The sequence below is a fragment of the Chironomus tepperi genome, unplaced genomic scaffold, assembly GCF_022539635.2.
Source record: "Chironomus tepperi strain 1889 unplaced genomic scaffold, CSIRO-AGI_Ctep_v1 contig_445, whole genome shotgun sequence".
In the NCBI taxonomy this organism is placed as follows: Eukaryota; Metazoa; Arthropoda; class Insecta; order Diptera; family Chironomidae; genus Chironomus; species Chironomus tepperi.
The window spans coordinates 213,596-232,599 of NW_027226567.1; the positions used below are offsets into that span (position 1 = coordinate 213,596).

General features: G+C 32.6%; 1 protein-coding gene across 1 annotated transcript in view; it reads right to left on the reverse strand.

Annotated features, from left to right (window-relative positions):
- Positions 1-19,004, reverse strand: part of LOC139098209 (zwei Ig domain protein zig-8-like) — an 80,689-nt gene that overhangs the window by 33,489 nt on the left and 28,196 nt on the right. Inside the window, exons 2-4 of the mRNA XM_070650339.1 lie at positions 7,781-7,872; positions 2,690-3,024; positions 1,624-1,740 (exon numbers count right to left, since the gene is read on the reverse strand). Coding sequence (XP_070506440.1) covers positions 1,624-1,740; positions 2,690-3,024; positions 7,781-7,826 — 498 coding nt within the window. The 5' untranslated portion in view covers positions 7,827-7,872. The remainder of the gene's footprint in view (positions 1-1,623; positions 1,741-2,689; positions 3,025-7,780; positions 7,873-19,004) is intronic.

A 19,004-nucleotide genomic window follows, 5' to 3' on the forward strand; every position in this document is an offset into this window, starting at 1 on the left:
GGCATGAGGACAGGAAATGAAGATGAATTATAATGGAATGATGTAAAAATTAGGTTAGCAGTTTGCAGAGTGTGGACATTTGAGGAGGGGCTTTGAGATGGATATGGCTCTATATGGGGCATTAGGCTCTTAACTGAATTTTGAGGCAAAACATTAGGTATGGACAAAGAAGATTCGGCCAGGAACTGCAGAATTGCATCTGAGCATTTTATATGCTCAGGACTACATTTCATCCAAGTCTGCAGGCATGCATTTCCAGTGTTTTTGACGCACAAGCCTTCATTTCCTGGGTTTTAGATGCACAGGCTTGCAGTTTCTGGCTCTACCTTATAGTTTGTCTAAGGCTGCAAGCTTGCTGTTTTGGACAAATTCTAGCAATTCCTAAATTCTATAGTTGCACTACTTTTTCTGACGATTTGTAAAAATTTTAAATTCAAAATTTTAAATTCTGTCAAAATTTTGAATTTTCAGAATCCGTTACATTATTTCCATCTTTTTAATGTCTCAATTACTCAATTAAAATTAAAGTTTCATGACTGTTGCTCTATCAAATCATCCAAATCATCAACAAATCAACACAATTATTCAACCAAAATGCCCAAACCATGATCAACACTTGAATTTCCTTCTTCCTTATTTTTCAACCAACAAAATTAAAGCTAATGAATAAAATTTAATAAAATATTCAGCATGCGTCCGTCCGTCAGCGACGAAAAACGAAGATCCTTCCATTGATCCATCACTCACTTGCTTCTTTTCTTTTATAATTTTCTTCATTTCTTCTTCCTTTTCACCTTGAATTTTGATGAAATATTTTTTTGTTCCCCTCCTTAATTTTTTTCTGTTGTTTTTTCTTTGACTTATGAATCTGACGAGACATTCTCGTTGATATTCAAAAGAAGGGAATATAAAAATGCTTGACTTCTTCTTTCCGCGAAATTAATTTCTTGATTATTATGCCAAAAAAAAATTACAGACTAAAGAATTTCGTTCTTATTCTAATAATTCCCATGAGATGTAACATGATGAGCTTTAATGCTGAACATTTTTTCGCTCGTTAATTCATCATGTGATTCTTTTTTGACATTTTACATGCAGACTTTAATATTTTTGAAAGAAGTGAAAATTTTTCACTTAATTTTTCAACGGGTAGCTCAACATCATTAACATTAGGATGCCGAAAATTTTTCACAAAGATGAAAACTTTTTTTTGGGTACGCTTAAAAGACTTCATCAACAATTTATGACTGAATCTGACCAGATTTTACAATTTTCACACGACCCTGACTAATGCATAAACCACCCAAGTCACTCAGCCAAGTTCTTTTTTTCAATTTATTTTCACATCAGACCTACGAAAATGATATCATAGCATCACATTTTCAGAACATTAGATGCCATAACATCATGCTGCAAGTAAGACTACAAAATGATTTATGGGAGATGAGAGAGAAAATTATCTCGAAAGGTCATAAATTAGCAGATCATCTGAGGAAGCTCATCAGTATGTTTTTTTCTTCTCTCGTCGCAGCAGCAGCCCGAAGGCTCTTCGTTCCATCCTCAATGTTCTTTTTTTACGACTCAACATCGATAAAAGAGTAAATAAAAATGAGAATAATTTACCTTCAGTGACCAATCATTTGCATGTGGATTATGGACACTTTGGAAGCGCTGATCGGGTGTATATGTTTCCTTACCGACTGTTAATAGCATCAAATCTCGATGCCGGAGCCATGAAACCTGAAAAATATAAATTGACAAAAGATTATGATGAGGAATAAAATTTTCATATATTTTAATTAAATTTTCATCAATTTCTCTTCATCTGTAGCTTCTCCCGTCAATTCCCATGCAAATGGGATGAAATGAAGAATTCAAATATTCATCGATTGCTGATGACATTCGGTACGTTTTCGTGATATGAAAAAAAAATATATAAATTGGTATATTCGTGGCTAACAGAAGCGCATTTTCGGGTTTTGGGTTCGGACAGACAAGGCAAATTGACAAGATTACAAGTAAGTGGATAGACGGGTAGACAGTATGAAAAATGAAAAGATGAACAAAGAGACAACAAGGAGGAATGGTACATTCCACTCAAAGTCCACTCAGAGAGAGGATGCTCAGTAACGCGAGTAGCTAGCTTAAATCGAGTATGTGGCTCAAGAAGCTACAGAGCAGACAGTCTTAAAGACGGATGGACAAACGAGTTCGTTGTCAATCGTACTGGGTAGATGGGCATATAGAAGGACAGATAAACTTACAGACAGGCAACTAATTGGATGCAAATTCAACGAACTGACAGACATAACAACAAGGATCATTGACTTTCGGGCTTTTGAACAAGCAATTCACTATATTACTTGACTGAAAGACACACGTCGTTGAAATTTGAAAGCAATGTTCTCATGCCAACTTGATTGAAGCACGAAACCAAAGTTTGCCAGAAAGGACCAAAGCCAGAGTTACGCCAGCTTAGGAACAACACTTTCCGACTTTTTCACGCCATGTGCTTCGCAAGTTACTTAAGTAATTTAGCATTTCGATGGCATATAGTAGACTGTCAGGCAGACAAAGTGATGACAAAAACATCAATACTCAATAAAACATTGCACTTAAAAAATTGAAAGCATCAGCTATTTCCCTTATGAAATATAAATATTCTATCTCTTATCAGTGCCAAACTTACCGTTTTATTTCCCAAATTTCTGACTCGACAATTTAAATAAGCAGATTGACCAGCTATTGCTGTGATATTTTTTGTTGCTGACACTTCAAAGTACGGTCCACGATTTAATGAATTACCCTGAAACTCATCATCACCAATTTCATTCTCAACATCGACCGTCTCATCACCACCACCACCTGAGCGATACTGTTGCTTTGACAATGATGTTGATATTTCACTGCCATCATTCTGGATATTTTTGTGATATTGTTGATAATCTAAATGTGATGCTGTTATTGAAATGTGTTCACTTATTGTCGATGCTTGTGATGGTAATGATGCTGATGCTAAGGTATCTGGATGGAAATAAAATGAAGAAAAAAAATGTCTTATGAGTAAAATAATATTTTATGCATTAAGTCACTCTGTTTGGCGATACAGCAACTTCATCATTATCATGATTATGATTGAATGTGAAAATTATCTTGTGATGTAAAAATTTGTTTGTATTTTTTTGCATTTTTTTGATGACTTCATCAGTTCCTTTAATGTCTTTGATGCTCATAAATTTTTATAGCATGCGATATTTTATGCTAGAGACGCAAAAAATGTTAAAATTATATATTCTTATATTGGTCTATTTTAATTTAAATGCAACGACCATAACAGACTTAAAGAAGAACTTGTTGGGGGAATAGAAAAGTTTTTAGATGAAAAATATTCTCATTTAAATTTTATTATAGTGGACACGTAGCTCTTAATTTTTGTGAATTGAGGATGGACTTTGAATATTATTTTGGATTTTTTTTGTTGTGAAGTTCCCTTTATTTAGTAATTTGAGACGTGCTTAAAGATGATCAATTATTTTGAATTGGTATTCTAAAGGAGGTGAACATTGCTTATGTGTGACTTTATGCTGCTGTTTATTAAGCTTAATACTGCGATGAAATAATCTAAACGTTCTTGTGATGGAACTTATTAATTCATAATAAGCTATAGGTTCGAGTCCTAGTCAATTTACAATCTTATAGATACAGTTACAGAATATCTACATTCCATACGTAGATTTGGGAATCAAAGACGGAATAAGCATCAAACACGCAGACAGAGATGTAGCATAGTATATAAGCCCACTGTCGGTAGATATCAATTGTAATTAGGAGCTTCATCTTTGGATAGGGTTTTCAATCTTGGGATTGGATTTCAAGCAATTTAGAAATTAAAAGATCTATGGTAGCGTTTGTAATTCAGAGGTTAATCCACCAGATTCAGAACATCTAATTCCGGGATTGAGACCCTAATCACGGAATCAAATGGTACTGAATTCCCGGATTACATGCATTTTTATGTCGGGATTGATATAGTTAATTGCAGACCTAATTGAGAACAATATGCTTTATTTGATGTGTATAATGAAGCTGATTTTATAGCTGGCCTATCGCCTGTCGATTGTCAATTTTATGCAGGATTTCACTGTCTTCATGATCAGTTCATTTCAATCGAATGTTATATGAAAGGTTTGATACTTTACGAGCCTTAATCAAGTATAAAACAGTAAATCAAGTAGGTATCAATTTTTGGTTAGATGTCTTAAATGACTGTTCAGAACAGCTTAAAAATAGAACTTTAATGTGATAACCAATGGAATTTAAGATAAAATTATTTCTCATCCATAAACTCTTAATAGAAATACTTCCGTCTCCTAACCAAGAAAGACACTTAAAAATATTCAAACTCTTGCTAAATAATCACATGACTTCCAATATTTAATTAAGTTTTTCACCTCAAAATATTTGAAGAGCTATAAAAATAGAAACTAGAACTCATAAAATTTTCTAACACAAATATTTAATAAGATAACATATATGAGAAAAAAAAATCTCTTTTAACTTTTACGATCCATGATGCTTTAAAGTTTAATGAGAAAAATCTTTCACATTTGTTACCTTTTCACCGGTACATTTCATGATGATAATTAAATGCTTCCATTTCGTCTTGTACAGCATCAAATATTCATCACAAAAAAACCTCACATTTATTTATGTATAAAAACAAAAGGTCGATGAATTTAAGCAGAAGTCATCCCAAAGTTTATTTTATCATTTCAAATGTAGCAAAATTTACCCCCAAAAGTAATCTTTAAGAATGGCTACAACAAGAACTGAAAATTCTTTAAAAAATTTATCGTAAAAAGGTTAAAAGCCCCACAAATTTACAGAAATAAAAATCTTACCATGCGTGTAATAAGTAAAAAGGCAGTCACAAAAAATGTCAAATACATAATTAATAGCTTCGACTTCATTACTGTGTACAGGCTTTACTGCTTGTATTGATTTCATTATTTTTGTTCATCTTTAATTTATTTTGGCCTCATTCCAGCATTTTAGGTATTTGACGTACAACAAAAGTTACTCGTTGACTGTTACGAATTAATTTCAATCAATTAAGTACTGAATTAAGAAATTAAAAAGTTTGAAGGCAAAAATTTATGCTTGATTGGGTGAAATTTTCTTGTATATGCGTGATGGAAAATTGGGGGAGGAAATAACAAATTGGAAGAAAATTTTTGTGTAATTTTCGCTTTCATTAAAGCAAGAATTGAGAAAAAGCTTCATTGTTTCTTCATTTTGGGTCATTTATTTGATTGAAAATAACGGATCTTTGGAATTTGAATTTCAAATCTTAATTTAAGTTGAGTTTTAAGGTTAAAAATTCATCAAATCTCAAAAAGTCGTTGAATTTCTTTGTTAAAACTCAAATTTCTATTTAAAATCATTTTTCAAAAATTTTGAAACTTAAAAATTCAATAATTTGAAAATTCGAAATTCAAACTTAAAAAATACGTTAAATTTTAAATTTCAAAATATTCAAATTATGAAAATCCGATAAATTTAGTAATTTTCAAATAAATTAAAATTCATGTTAAAAGTTCGTTAAATTGCAAACTCCAAAAATTTATAAGAATAAAAATTCAAATTTTTAAAATTACGTTAAATTTTAAATTCCGAAAATCCGTTAAATTTTCACTTAATTTTGCCTTCTTTAATTTTCCTTTGTTTCTTTCCTACTATAATTTATAAGCATTATTAAAAGCTTTCAATCCCCTGATTAGGAAGCATAGAATTAATTCTAAGGCAGGTAAATGAAGAAAAGGCGATTATTCTAGCTCGAAAAATCTAAAAATAAGGAAAAAGAAACTTTCTTTTGTACTTTGTTAGACTTCTTTCCTCACATTCTACGTAGGCAGGAAACAAATATTCAAAATCTTACCCGCGGGCAACAAAATGTTTGGATTGTCGGGGTTGAATGTTCGATAAAATTTGGGTTAATAACTGAATTTATCTCTCATAAAAAATAATATTTCCTTAATTTATGTACAAGTATGGACTGTTCATATTTTTCAAATGACAAGGATATTCACATTTAGTTTTTTGTGCAACCCTTCTCGAACAGAAACAAGTAAATAAAAAATAAAACCCGAGAAAATAGCTTACAAAAAGTTTTAGAAAAGTGTAGAAATTTAATATCTTTATAAGAACTTCTTGACCTGCTTTTTCTTCCACAAAAAAAAGAATGTTGTAAGCTTAAGATTACAAAGGTAACCGAGTGTGTATAGTAAAGTAGTGGAAAATCTGCAAAAGCTTTTTGTTTTTAAAATGAATGTTTTGAGGGTGGTAAAGGTGCTCAAAAAGAAATTGATTGTTAGTTCTGAATACTTTTAAAGAACTTCTTTGCAATATCTTTGGATTTAAAGGAATTTTGTAAAAGAAAACATAGGAAAAATAGATTCTACTAGAATTGAGGACTCGACAGGTGATAGTAATGCATCTTGATGTTTCTAGGGTTAAATGACGTTAAAATACTATCTTTTAATAAAAACTTAATACAATTTATATATTTAATTGAATTAAAAAGATTTGTATCAGCTTTTCGATAGGACCAATACGTTAGAACTAGTCATCACCTGGACATTAACTGTTCCATAGGCTGGTCATAACGTGTTTTGGTCAACTCGGATTTATAATGAGGACAATCAAGCGGAAGCCAGCAATAGGATCAGAATTGATCAAAAGGCTGTATCACAAGAATCAAAAACAACAGCTTCGATAATCTGGACTTTTTATTAGAATACCTGCAGAACGTCCATCAAATATGGTCTTTATATCCAACTTTGTAGTTGGTAACTCTTTGTTATAAGGATCTTATAAGTTAGTTGGCCATTCACTTGTTCTTTGATAAGCTTCATCTTCATATGTCCAGCTTATCGAAGCTTGTTCACACTGTTGATAGAGGCAGTGATGCAGTTGATATTAGAAATAGGCTGACCTATAAGCCAGTTAAAGAGCTAATAGAAGTAAGTAAGTAATATTTTCATAAATTGAATTGTTTTTAGAGTGTATTATTGCTTTATATGTTAAGTAAACTATTGTGTTAAGTAGCAGTTTAGGTATATTTCATTTAACTATATCAATTCAGCTCTAGTAGACAAAAATACGTTAGAACCAAGTCATCAACTGTACATTAATTTGCCATCAATTAGTTATAACGTACTTTTGTCCTCTCGGCCAGGAATAAGTCTTGACCAACTCTAATTACTTAATCAAAATTGTATTTTGTACATGCCATATAGCATATGATCCCTAATCTCTGCCTATAACAATGAACAATGTTAATTATTTCAAAACTTAAATAAAACTCCCTTACTTTCTATCTCCAAAAAACTTTGTTCCATAATTTACTCATCAATTAAATTATATTTTTAGATCCTATCACATAATTCATTAAATAAAGATTTATTGTCCATCCCAAAAAAAATTTCACATATTTTTTTGTTTTTATTGAATTAAGTTTTATCATCAAGCCAAAAAATGTCTATAATTATTTCATGCGATAGCCATAGTTCTGACTAGCACATTAATGACCCAAACGAAAATATTTTCACATTCAATCATATTAAATAATTTCGAGACCCTTTTTTTAACAATTTTCATATTTATTTTGATGTATGAGCTGAGTAGTCATGAGAAATTATGATTCATGAGCTTTATATCGGGTGAACAATAAGATGACAGACAGGCGTAAAGGTAGTAAAATGTATAAAAAACTACTCACCGTAATTAATGTTTATTAAAATCATTATAATTGCAAGGTACGGCATAGTCGTCGTCGTTATATTGAGAAATTAATCATTTAGTCAGTTAAATCTGTAAAGGAACAAAGAAAAAGAAGAAAATGAAAAAATCCATCATATAATCCAAAATAGGAGCAATTAATGTCGACTCGAGTGATGAAGAAAGGCAAGAGATTCTTTCATTAAGGTTCGGGTTGTTTATATTTAATTAAAAGCTTTTTTTTCCTTCTCCTTCATCTTCTCAGCTTCCTCTTTCTAGCATCTCATATTATATATCTACTGAAACATTCATTCCCTCATTCATTTTGTCATTTGTAGCTATTGCTTTTGCTGCTGTGCTATGTAACAGCTTGTCTAATAATCATGCCAATCTTTCCTCACTCGCTCTCTCTTTATGGAGCACTTTTTTTACACAGAATTTAATGTGATTAAAGTTACATTTATGGTGGCTGGTGGGTAGATGGTTAGAAATTTATTGAATATATTCAGCATATGGAATTTATTTTATTGAATTACATATACTAAGAGGTTATACCGTAGAGTTTACTGAATAATTCAAGGTGTCTTCGATTCTTCTGATCCATAACAACAATGGAATCAGAGATTTTTTGTATGGCTTTAAGTTAGGTTCATAAAATGCTATACTGGATATTGAATGGCATCAAAGTGATCCAAATAGTCAGCGTGTGGGCTGCGTCGTGACAAATTAGCGTCTCTTCTGTGCTAAATTCAAGTTTACACTCATCTGACGTCAGATTCCCTAACAAGCAAAGGAACCGCTTTTAGGCACCGTAGTAGTCTATATACTATGAAAGCATGATCTTTGCCAGTTAAGGATTCTTACCACTTAAGCTTTCAGAGGTTATTAAGTACATCATATACTTGATATACCTCTGAGAACCCATTAACATCCAAAATAAAGTTTGTAGACATCGAATTGTGCAAATTTGATCCATTTTAATGTCCAAATCAGTTTTACATTATTCTGACACCCTGCCTGACACTGATCTGAATCCGGACTTTTTCAATGCTTTTTACCAAGCAAATGACAAGCTTACATCACAACTAATTCCCTAATTCAGGCTCTAATTTCAACAGATACCCAAAAAAATGCTTATTATTCCCTCACCATTCAAATTACAAAAGCCTTTCCAACTGCTTTGTTACCCTCTGCTTTATGCTTTATGCTTCCTTCCCTCCTATATGCCATTTTTTCATCATCTCTCCTCGACTCTCACTCGTTCAACAAGAAAGCTTCTTCTTTAATAATAAAAAGGCATGAATGAAGAAGGAAAGAAAAGTTCATCAGAGGGGCTGTAACGATGCCATTTACGCCATTTATTTAGCTCCTTTTCTTAAAGATTACGTAAAAGTGAGCATCAATATACGGAATCATTGCACGTGATTGGAATGACTTTGTGAGAATTTATTAAATTTTATTAACTAAACTGAGAAATTTTTTTTCAATGGTTTCTTAGATCGGAAAAAATCTGATAGCTGAAAATGGAAGCCACAAATCATAGAAAGCAGCTTCACATTTTTTAATCTATCCGAGCAGCCACATGAACATGACTTGTACAACATTGAGGCAAAAAAGTCACAAACAGATAAAAAGCTCCGAAAAAAATTGCCATGCAAGCGCTTTAAATCATCTTTTTTGATTGTAGACAGGACATAAAAATTGAAATCCTATACATGACACATAAATAATATCTCAAATTGTCCATAAATTGTTTTCTAATGACAGTCATTTCTATGGTAAAAACATTACGATTCGGAATTAGATGCTCCGGAAAAAAAAGACAGAATAAAGCACCAAAATTTTTATTATAATTTAAAAATGATTTATCGATATTAAATGTCGTAAATTATTTTTATTTTTGGGAAATTGCTGAATTTTCTGCTCATTTTCCTTCCTGACTATTCCAAAAAAAAAATTGTATTTGGATTATATTGACGCTGTTATTGATGATCATTTAATTTACATTTCTGATATTTTTCCGGTGAATTGAATTTTTTAGCAAATCAAATGATGGCTGAAGGTTTCGTCCTGTCATTTTATCATTATTTTGGTATTTGTTGTTTGATTAAAATTCTTGGGAGGTTTTTGAATTTTAAAGGATTTAACCCAATTTTGGAGGTTATGTAATTGAACAGTTTTTGATTATTTGAATGTTTGTTGCATTTTCTCGAGAATTTTACAGCATTGGCTGTTGCTTTGGAGTCATAGAGACTGAGAAACTGAGTTATTAAGTAACACCACTTGACTTACTAGCAGAGTTCGAAGTCGATTTGGATTTTGTACAGAAAAGTGTACTCAAGTCAACTCAATTGCATATAAAATTTGAGTCTACTTCGAGTTTAGTTCACTATTCAATTTGTGCATATTTGTTACTCGGACATAAAAAATTCATAGTGTCTCTTCTGCAGATAATTATAAACAACTATACCAAATAGCACAAGCCTATAATTCGATCCAAAAAACAGATATGGCGCTCCAGCGTGACTCTGGCATTGTATCATTCCGAATTCGGTACGAATTCAGAGTCATATCAGCCTGGGTCGGATTTTTGATCGCTTAACAGATTTGTGCTATTAAAACCTGTTGAAGCTTCTTTAGCAAATTCTTTAAGTCTGACTTTATGGATGACATAAGATCACGTGGACCCAAAGAAATCACGGAAGAAATCAGTCAAAATAGCTTAAAGTCGACTACCAGCTTTGTCAGTCGATCGAGCCAGAGTTGGACTTAATTAACGACTTACTTCGCTGACCGTACAGTATTGCACTTGTAATCAGAAATTGGAAAACGGTAGCCAATAATAGAGCTAGTTATAGTCGACATATATGGAACTTCATGAATCACAATTGATCCGGATGCCCAACGAATTAAGTATTGCTTTTATATCCATATCATTTCACCACACATTCTGAGCAACGACACAGCCCATCAACAATTTATCCAAGAATTATCACACCACTAAATTCCAACAAAAAAAAGCACATCCCACGTCATTTCAATCATAAATTATTTGCCAAAGCTTGAAAACATCAAAAATCTTAAAGCTTAAATAAAACTTCCACCATCCACACCCTCATCTCCATCACTAATTTTTCAAACAATAAAAATTACCTATCATCCAACATAGCCTGCCTCTAGTGCTATACTCAACTTTAAGCGTACTTTAACAATCATTCATGTCAGAGTACAGAATGAATAATGAAAATTTTTTTTCATCGAAAAAGTTTCTCTCTAGATGAAATTTAATCTCGTGCCTCAAACAAAAAAAAAATTCCCATTTTCCGACAGAAAGGAGCTTCAAGCATTATGGTCGACACATGAATTTGCAAAAAAAAAAAAGAATTTATACATAAACTTAAAATGAACACAAGCTGGAACTTTTGGCTGAATATTTTTGAATTAAAAATAATACGAATAAATTTATACCGACAGTTCCGCTACAACAAAATGACAAAATGATTCAACATTTTTATATTATTTACTTTGGATATTCCCTATATTCATTGTCACGAGTGCTTCAAATTGATAAAGTTTTGTGCTGCGTGGCAAAAAAAAAGTGAAACAGCCATAAAAGAATGGAAATATTTTTAGTGGATTATGAAGCTGGTTGGTAATTTACGCCATGTGGACGGCGTATATTGCTGCAATTTGGGGAAGTGGAAGTAAGTTTATGGATATTATCAGTCGTTGTTTATTTGGTGGTCGATTAAGGTATGGATGTTCATTTTTTGGGTTTTGTCATGTAAGCTGATGTAAGTTTAATTCAGTGATTTGCAAGCTTTTAGTATTCGCTGTATACCTTGGTGATAAGCCTTGGTCAAAACAGCACACGGCATAGGGTTTACGACATCACACTAGTGTGCCGCATACTACTGGTTTAATAACATCTAGCTGAGATACTGATTTGATGTACCAATGCTTAGTCATCTTATGTCTCTAGCAGTCACGGTCTATATGCACAAATCAAAACACAACATAGCCCTGAGTTGACCTCTCCATTATCTCAAATATGCAGTCATCAAATTACTGATAAAGAAAACAAACTCACCAAAATGTTTGCAAAAAATATCGCTGAGATTGTTAAATTTCAATAAATAAAGTCAGTAGGCTCTCCAATTTGATTAAGTTTTCTTTTGTTTCAGGCACTTGACTTTATAAAGCTTTCTAAAAAAATCCCAATTTGGACAATTTAAAGCAATTGTGTCACTTAATTTACAAAAAATTACTTTAAACTCAATCAAATAAAATATTTTGACTCAATTTTACTGGGCTTTGATTGAAGGTTAAGAATTGTGAGTCTTATTGAGAATACATGTTTAAGATGAAAGGTATGTTGCCTGATTTGCAGTATTGAAATGACTAAAATTGAGTAAAGAGAGAGAAATTGCTTTAAAAGTGAGAATTTGAGTTAAAGCAAGCTAAAGACTCTAAGATAGTTATTTGGAATCTACAAACTTTCGAATTATTGCCATCCAGAAGCTTAAGGATCCTTACAGACGAAGCCCATGTTCACATGGTACCTTAACGCCACCATGAATGCACTCTCTTTGTCCGTTGGAAGTCATAAATTAAAATTGACAAAAAACACCAAAACGGCCTAGTTTTTTACCAACATTCATTGTATGTCAATCAATCCTTATCTCTAAAAATGTTTCCAAAACATAAGAAACTTGTTTACAAAAAGGAGGGTTGAGGACAAAGAAAATTAACAGCCAAACCCGCAAAAATAACCCAAAAAAATCCTTCAAATAAAAAACAATTAAATCATCGTGAAGGAAAAATGTTGGGTTACAATCATAACAAAGCCATACAGAGGCATCAGACATGCAGCAACAAAAAATTATCACTTGACTGATTCGCAAACATGCTCAAAGGTCAAAGGTCAATTTTTGAGGATGAAAACAATTTTTTTTATGTTTCCGAGCATTTGATATAGGCTTAATTGCGATTTTATGTGGACGCAGTTGTTTTTTTCATAATTTTTTGTGCCTGATCAAATGAAGCCATTTGAATGAAATATGATAACAGGAGGATGACAAACACAAATTAAACCCTAAATCTCAATAAAAATTGAGGGATATAAATAAAAGACCAAATTGTGTATAATGGTGGCAGCAAGTGCTCATAAAAACATATCCACAAGCACAAACTTCCTTCGTCATCAAATCAAAAAGAAAAAACTTTCCTTTCGAGGCTCTTGTCTTTTTTTTTGGCATAAATTGTCTCCAGCATGAAAATTTATTTATGCAAAGTGCGTGCTCCTCTCAAATCAAATTTGCTCTCTTTGTCGAGTTTAATTTGAGCGACAATTTGTCTACTATGAGGCACTTCCGTTAATGGTCCTACGTATAATTTTTTCGTCATTATATCCTCTTCTTTTCTGTGACTGTAACAGCTTAGAAAAAAAAGGCTTTGTCAAAAAAAAAAGGGAAGGCAAAAAAAAAGATTTATAGACAACATGACGGCTGTTTCTTCCGGTTGACTCTCAGCTTCTTTTTTACATTTTTGAGATGAAAATCTTTTGCCTGTTTTGACCTCTTTTAAGTTTCAATTTTCTTCTTGTGTCTTTTGAATGTATGAAGTTGGTGGGGTAATAAATATTTTCTCTAAGCGGCAAAGAGACTGCTTTTATGGGACAGAAACACCATTACAGCACCCAAAAGTCGTTTCTTAGCCTACACATTGCAGTTCCTATCCTGAGACATTCTATTTCGCCATAGCATGAAATGTGCTTGAGCACCCGCCTTAGACGACTGCCTATGTTACATCAACAACCTGTGAGGGTTTATGTTGAACCCAATTTACCAAGAAAATCAACAGAGCGGTACCTTAACGACAGAGCATTAAATAACTTTTTCTGAATTGGTCGACATCAAAGCATCTCTTAGTGATTTCTAGTTAAATCCCTGAGCATTAAAAAATACCTGGAAGATATGACGTAGAAAAGACAAATAAAAGAGCCAATTCTGTTGAAATTCAGCCTTAGATCAGACTCAATAAGATTTCCTGAATAGTCGTTATAGAGCCGTTACGTCATTGTTTAAGAATCTATGTAAAAAGGTGGCTTGATGGCTGTTTACAACTCATAATAAAACTAGCTTTTCGGATACCTTTGACATGATTGTCAGAGCAACAAAATTTAAGTTTACATTCTGTCATAAAAGACATCATCAAGAATTAATTTTAATTGAAAATTACAGATTTAAAATTCATATGATGAGGTTCGATTCCTACGTTAACATCTTATATAATTATTATATGAAAATTTTTTTGCAAAATTATTGTATCAAATTCAAGCTCCTACAAAGTATTTAATCATCAGAAATGACCCGTAAACTCATAATGTCTAGCTCAATTCCACCCACCTAAAAATACCCCAGCTTTGTCCAACGACACCACTCGATTTTTCTGAATAAATCATGAACATCAAAAAAAGCCAATAATTCCACGAAGCAAGCTTGTCCAAAAAATTCCTCCAAAAGACCTTTGTTTCACCTTTGCTTGCTCTCGCATTTTACTTTATTCATGAATACATTGGAAAACATCTTGAGCTGCTCGCTCTCAGATATCATGTGGGCTGTTTAAATCGTGAAGGTAGCCAGCAAGAAGAAGAAAAAAAAAGGTTCCAAGAAGGATAAATTTACGTTGTATATGATCAGATTAATGAATAGATTTGAGAACAATAAGGGCGATGACTTTAAAAGGTTCTTCACATTATTTATTTAAAATTGATTTTTTTATTTTTGTTGGAACTAAAATGCTAAAGAAATGCTCAACGTTGAATATTTAATGTCATTTTATTTCTGGCATTGACATATTGCTCAATTAATTTAGGGACCATATGAATATTTAACGATCATGAATTGTATTTTTGGAAGCATTCAGCCTATAGCGTTAAGGTAACAGAAATGATGCATAATGTAGCTCAGATGCTAAGTTACAGAATATTTAATATATGTATTTTATTTGGTATCATCATTCAACTCCGCAGTGAAGACCTAAAGGCAAATAAATGCAAAACACTTTTGTTTATTCATGAATTTGATCAGAATAAAAATTCATAACAAATGTGTTGATGTAAGCCGTGGATAAGTATTTTTAGAATCAGAATGATGATTTTCCTTTACGTATATGAATTGTCTGGGGATGGACGCTGTGGTTTTTTGAAAAAGTTAATTTTGAATAAATTATGGAATGCTTAAAATGTTTTGCACTGGCATACTTTGTATACGATTTTGTATGTCAGTTGTGAAATAGTGGTGCTTGGCATTTGAGTTTCGAAGTGAGCATTTTAAGGTAAACGCCTTGAACCAAATGTCGTGTGGTACTATCAAGATGTGCCATAGCCCAAAAAAGTTTGGACAGCCCAGGACTAAACAAACAAATCATCAGACCAAATCTTAAACCTCCTTCAATTTTGAATGACTTGTAGCCAATCTATTTTCCAGTTGCATAAACGTTCAATCCATAATATAGCCAAGATAGCCTTTGGATTTCATACAACTGTCTTTTCATACTGTATATCGCTCGGGATTAAAGCAAACATTACAAAAATTTGAGGCAATTCTTATAAAAAAAATCAAGACTAAACTCTCAAGAAACTCATAACCATAATGTCCTCTACACAATCTTTCAGTTCTGTCTGGTAAGTATTCTCTCCACATTTAAACTTATCCCCCTCAGGTCAATGCAAATATCAAAAAGTCTCGTCCCAAAAATCCACACACAAACAAAAAAATAAAATAAAACTTTTCTCTTACAAAAAAAAAAGAAGAACAAGTCAAGTCACCAACAGAAGAGCAAAAAAGTTCTTATTTCCCAAAGAATATTCTCTCAACCCAATAAGAAGAGCTTCTCAACTTTACGATTAAAATCTTTTTTAGACTCGATTTTAAATTTCTTTTTTTTATATTTATCGAAAAGCATTATTGAGAAAATAAAAAATGAAAAGGAATTGCTGAGGATTGCAAGAAAATAAGTCAAAGCAGTACACAGAGAAAAAAAGTTTAAAAGCTGAAGATACAATGGGGTTGTTCAATAATGACGTAACGCTCTTAAGATTACCACCCGTTCTATACCTCACTCTTAAGGGGACAACGGAGTTGAGATTATGTTTCGCTGCAACCAATCAAAAACGGAAGGGTTGAGACAGAGACGTAGCAAGAAGAGACCATTGGGAGAAAGTGCACAAGAATTAGAAAACCGTTTTTGAAAGAAATTTTGTAACGATTTTTTAAATTTTAAATTTTTTTATTACTGTTTTAAAGAAATTTCAAAAAAACGGTCGGACCCCCCTTTTCGGCTATGCCTCTGGATGGGGAGGAGCGAGGATTCAAAAAGTCAATTTTTCACGTTCCCTAACAACTGAACGACCCCCGAAAAGTCAATAAATAATTTTTATTTTCATTCTCTTTTCATTGCCTCCAATAAAATTGGAAGTATATAAAATAATCCAAAAGGAATTGAATGAAGAAAAACTTTCTTTTTTTTTATTTCACATAAGTTTATCTTTTTTTCATCGACTTTGTGCTTCTCAAATGGAGGTAGAATTAAAAGGAGATGGCAACAAATAAAAGAAATAAGGAAACTGTAAAATTAATATATAAAGCTATTTATGCTGCTCTTTGGCGTACTTTTTAGTATGAATTGAATTTGAAAAAATAAGCTTAATATGTTGGAAATTTCCTTTATTTTATGCTTGTTTGTAGGATGAACAGAAAGCAGACAGAAAAGTTTTTATAAAGTTAAGGAAGTTTAAAATATTGAAGTTTACCCTTTTAAATTTAATTTAGATAAAAGTTTTGAGTTTAAAGTGGGTTGGATGTATGGTATTATGACTGTATGCTGAATTGTAAATTTGAGTAAGAAACTTGGTCATTGGACACCTTCCGGAGTGCCTTTTAAAGAAGTTTGAAGACTATGTGGAACAAACAAAGCAGCATAATCTGACAAATTGAATTTTTGGTCATAAAAATGGGTCAAAATCAGCTATCACGTTGCCATCAGGGCAACTTCGTGTCTTGCCGTTAATACGGTCACGCAACGGCATCTTACCGTTAATACTGTGACGCTGCTGCGTCTTATCGTTAATACAACGTCGTAGCGATGCCCTAGTGAACTCGATGCTTGCTTGTTTTGTGGCATTTGAGCTACACAGCTGTCAACTTGACAGCACTCAATAAAATTGATTAAAAATTGGTCTTTGGATGGAATCACACCCTACAAGTCAAATAACATGCTCTTGAGAGCTTACTTACATTAAAAAACACTAGATGAGCATGCTTATGAGCGTTGCTTTCAGCATATTCACTCTGCTCTTGGAGTCACACTCCTTGCCTGCTAGGGAAACCTTTTTTCACATAGAAGAAGAAGCTTAAGATTGTAAATTTACTCCCTAACCATTCACCATCAAAATCCCAAATCCTTGAACTGACAGAACTATATTAAACTCTCTTTAAAATCCATTAATATCCATTAAATCATCATTTTTTAAAAATCAAGCAGCAACTCATTGATTGTGCTAGAAATTAAAGTATTTTTCACTGAAATTTTACACCATCTGAAACTTTGTCTTCCGACAACTTCTTCTTATTCACTCAACTACTGGCAACAAATTTCACTCTGTTATAACTAGCAACAACGACGGTTCATAAAAAAGGAACTCTTTTTAACCATAACGATAAAAAATTAAAAAATAAAGTTTATTTTTTTTTTTTTGCTTCTTCTATCTCCATTTCCCCCCCATAATTTCGATTCAAGGATTTATTATCATTTCAAATTAAGAACAGAAGTGTGGAATAAGAAGAAGAGCAGCTAGTGGATAAAATGAAGTTAAGCGAAACAGAAAGAGCAAATGAAAAGTTTTTCGTATTTCAATTTTTCGTGCAGTTATTTTTTTGGGGAAGTTGAAAGTATAGTTGGATTGATGGCAGTTTGTCGTCGATTTTTGTATGTACTTTAATGAGTTATTAGGAATTTTCCTGAAATACTTTGGTAATCAATGTGAATAAATTGTTGATTAGGTAGTGCTGTGAGTTCCGGGGAGTATATGATGGGGTAATTAGTCATGTGGATGTCACATGGGTGTCATATGACTGTGTCATGTCATACGTCACATTGGTGTCATTTGGCTGTCACATGGGTTTTATGTCATGAGTGTGGATGTCACATGAGTGAATCATATTTGGATGTCACATAGTGTCATTTGGCTGTGACATGAGTGTGATTTTGATGTCAAATGAGTGTCATTTGGATGTCACATGAGTGTCATTTAGATGTCACATGAGTGTCATTTTGTTGCACATGGGTGTCGTATGGATGTCACATGTGACTCATTTGGCTAACTCAGAGACTCAGGGGTTTCTGAGGGTGTCTTTGAAGTTTCAATTTCGTGTGAATTTTGGAGAGCGTCGAGGGTCAAGTTAGGTTTTTTCTATGAAGCCAGTCTATTAAAGCAAACCCACATCCTAGATACACCCCGAAACTGACTTATAACAATCATAAAGCTCCTAAATAGAAGGATAAGAAGCAAAACTTGATAACCGCACACAGCTTTCATTCCCATCCACATAAAGCTCGGTCATTCAATGTAAAAATCAACTTGATTTACATCAAGTGCCTTCCTAATGATGAAAATCTTCGTTAATGACACCACCCATGGCTAACACCACCTGCTGAGGAAATTATCGAAAAAATTTTCATTGAAGCTTTACTTCATGACCGAAATACGTCAAAAATAAAAATGCGCCACATGGACGATAGTCAGCATTTCCTTAATTTCTATTTTTGTACACTTCACAACTTAGTTATTTTTTTTACGAAAATAAAATAAGAAAAGTTTTTTTCTCCACTGCTGCTGTTACTGCTGGTGTGTCTTGTGAATAACGATAATTTTTTCTCCCTTCTTCAACATCAATACACAATCATTCACGAAAGTAAGACATAAGAAAAAAAGAAATTCAATATTGACAGACTTAATGTGAAACAGAAAATTCATGACAATTGTGAATTGACTTACAGTTGAAGGAAGCTTGCATGTAAGAATTTTCTTCCTTAAAGTAAATACAATAAAGAAGTTCTGCAATAAATGAGACAATTCTGAAAGTTTTTTTCGAATGCACTGAAGCATGAATGGAAACTCAATTTGCTTAATTGAAATTGCATGTCTTGAATTTTCATAATTG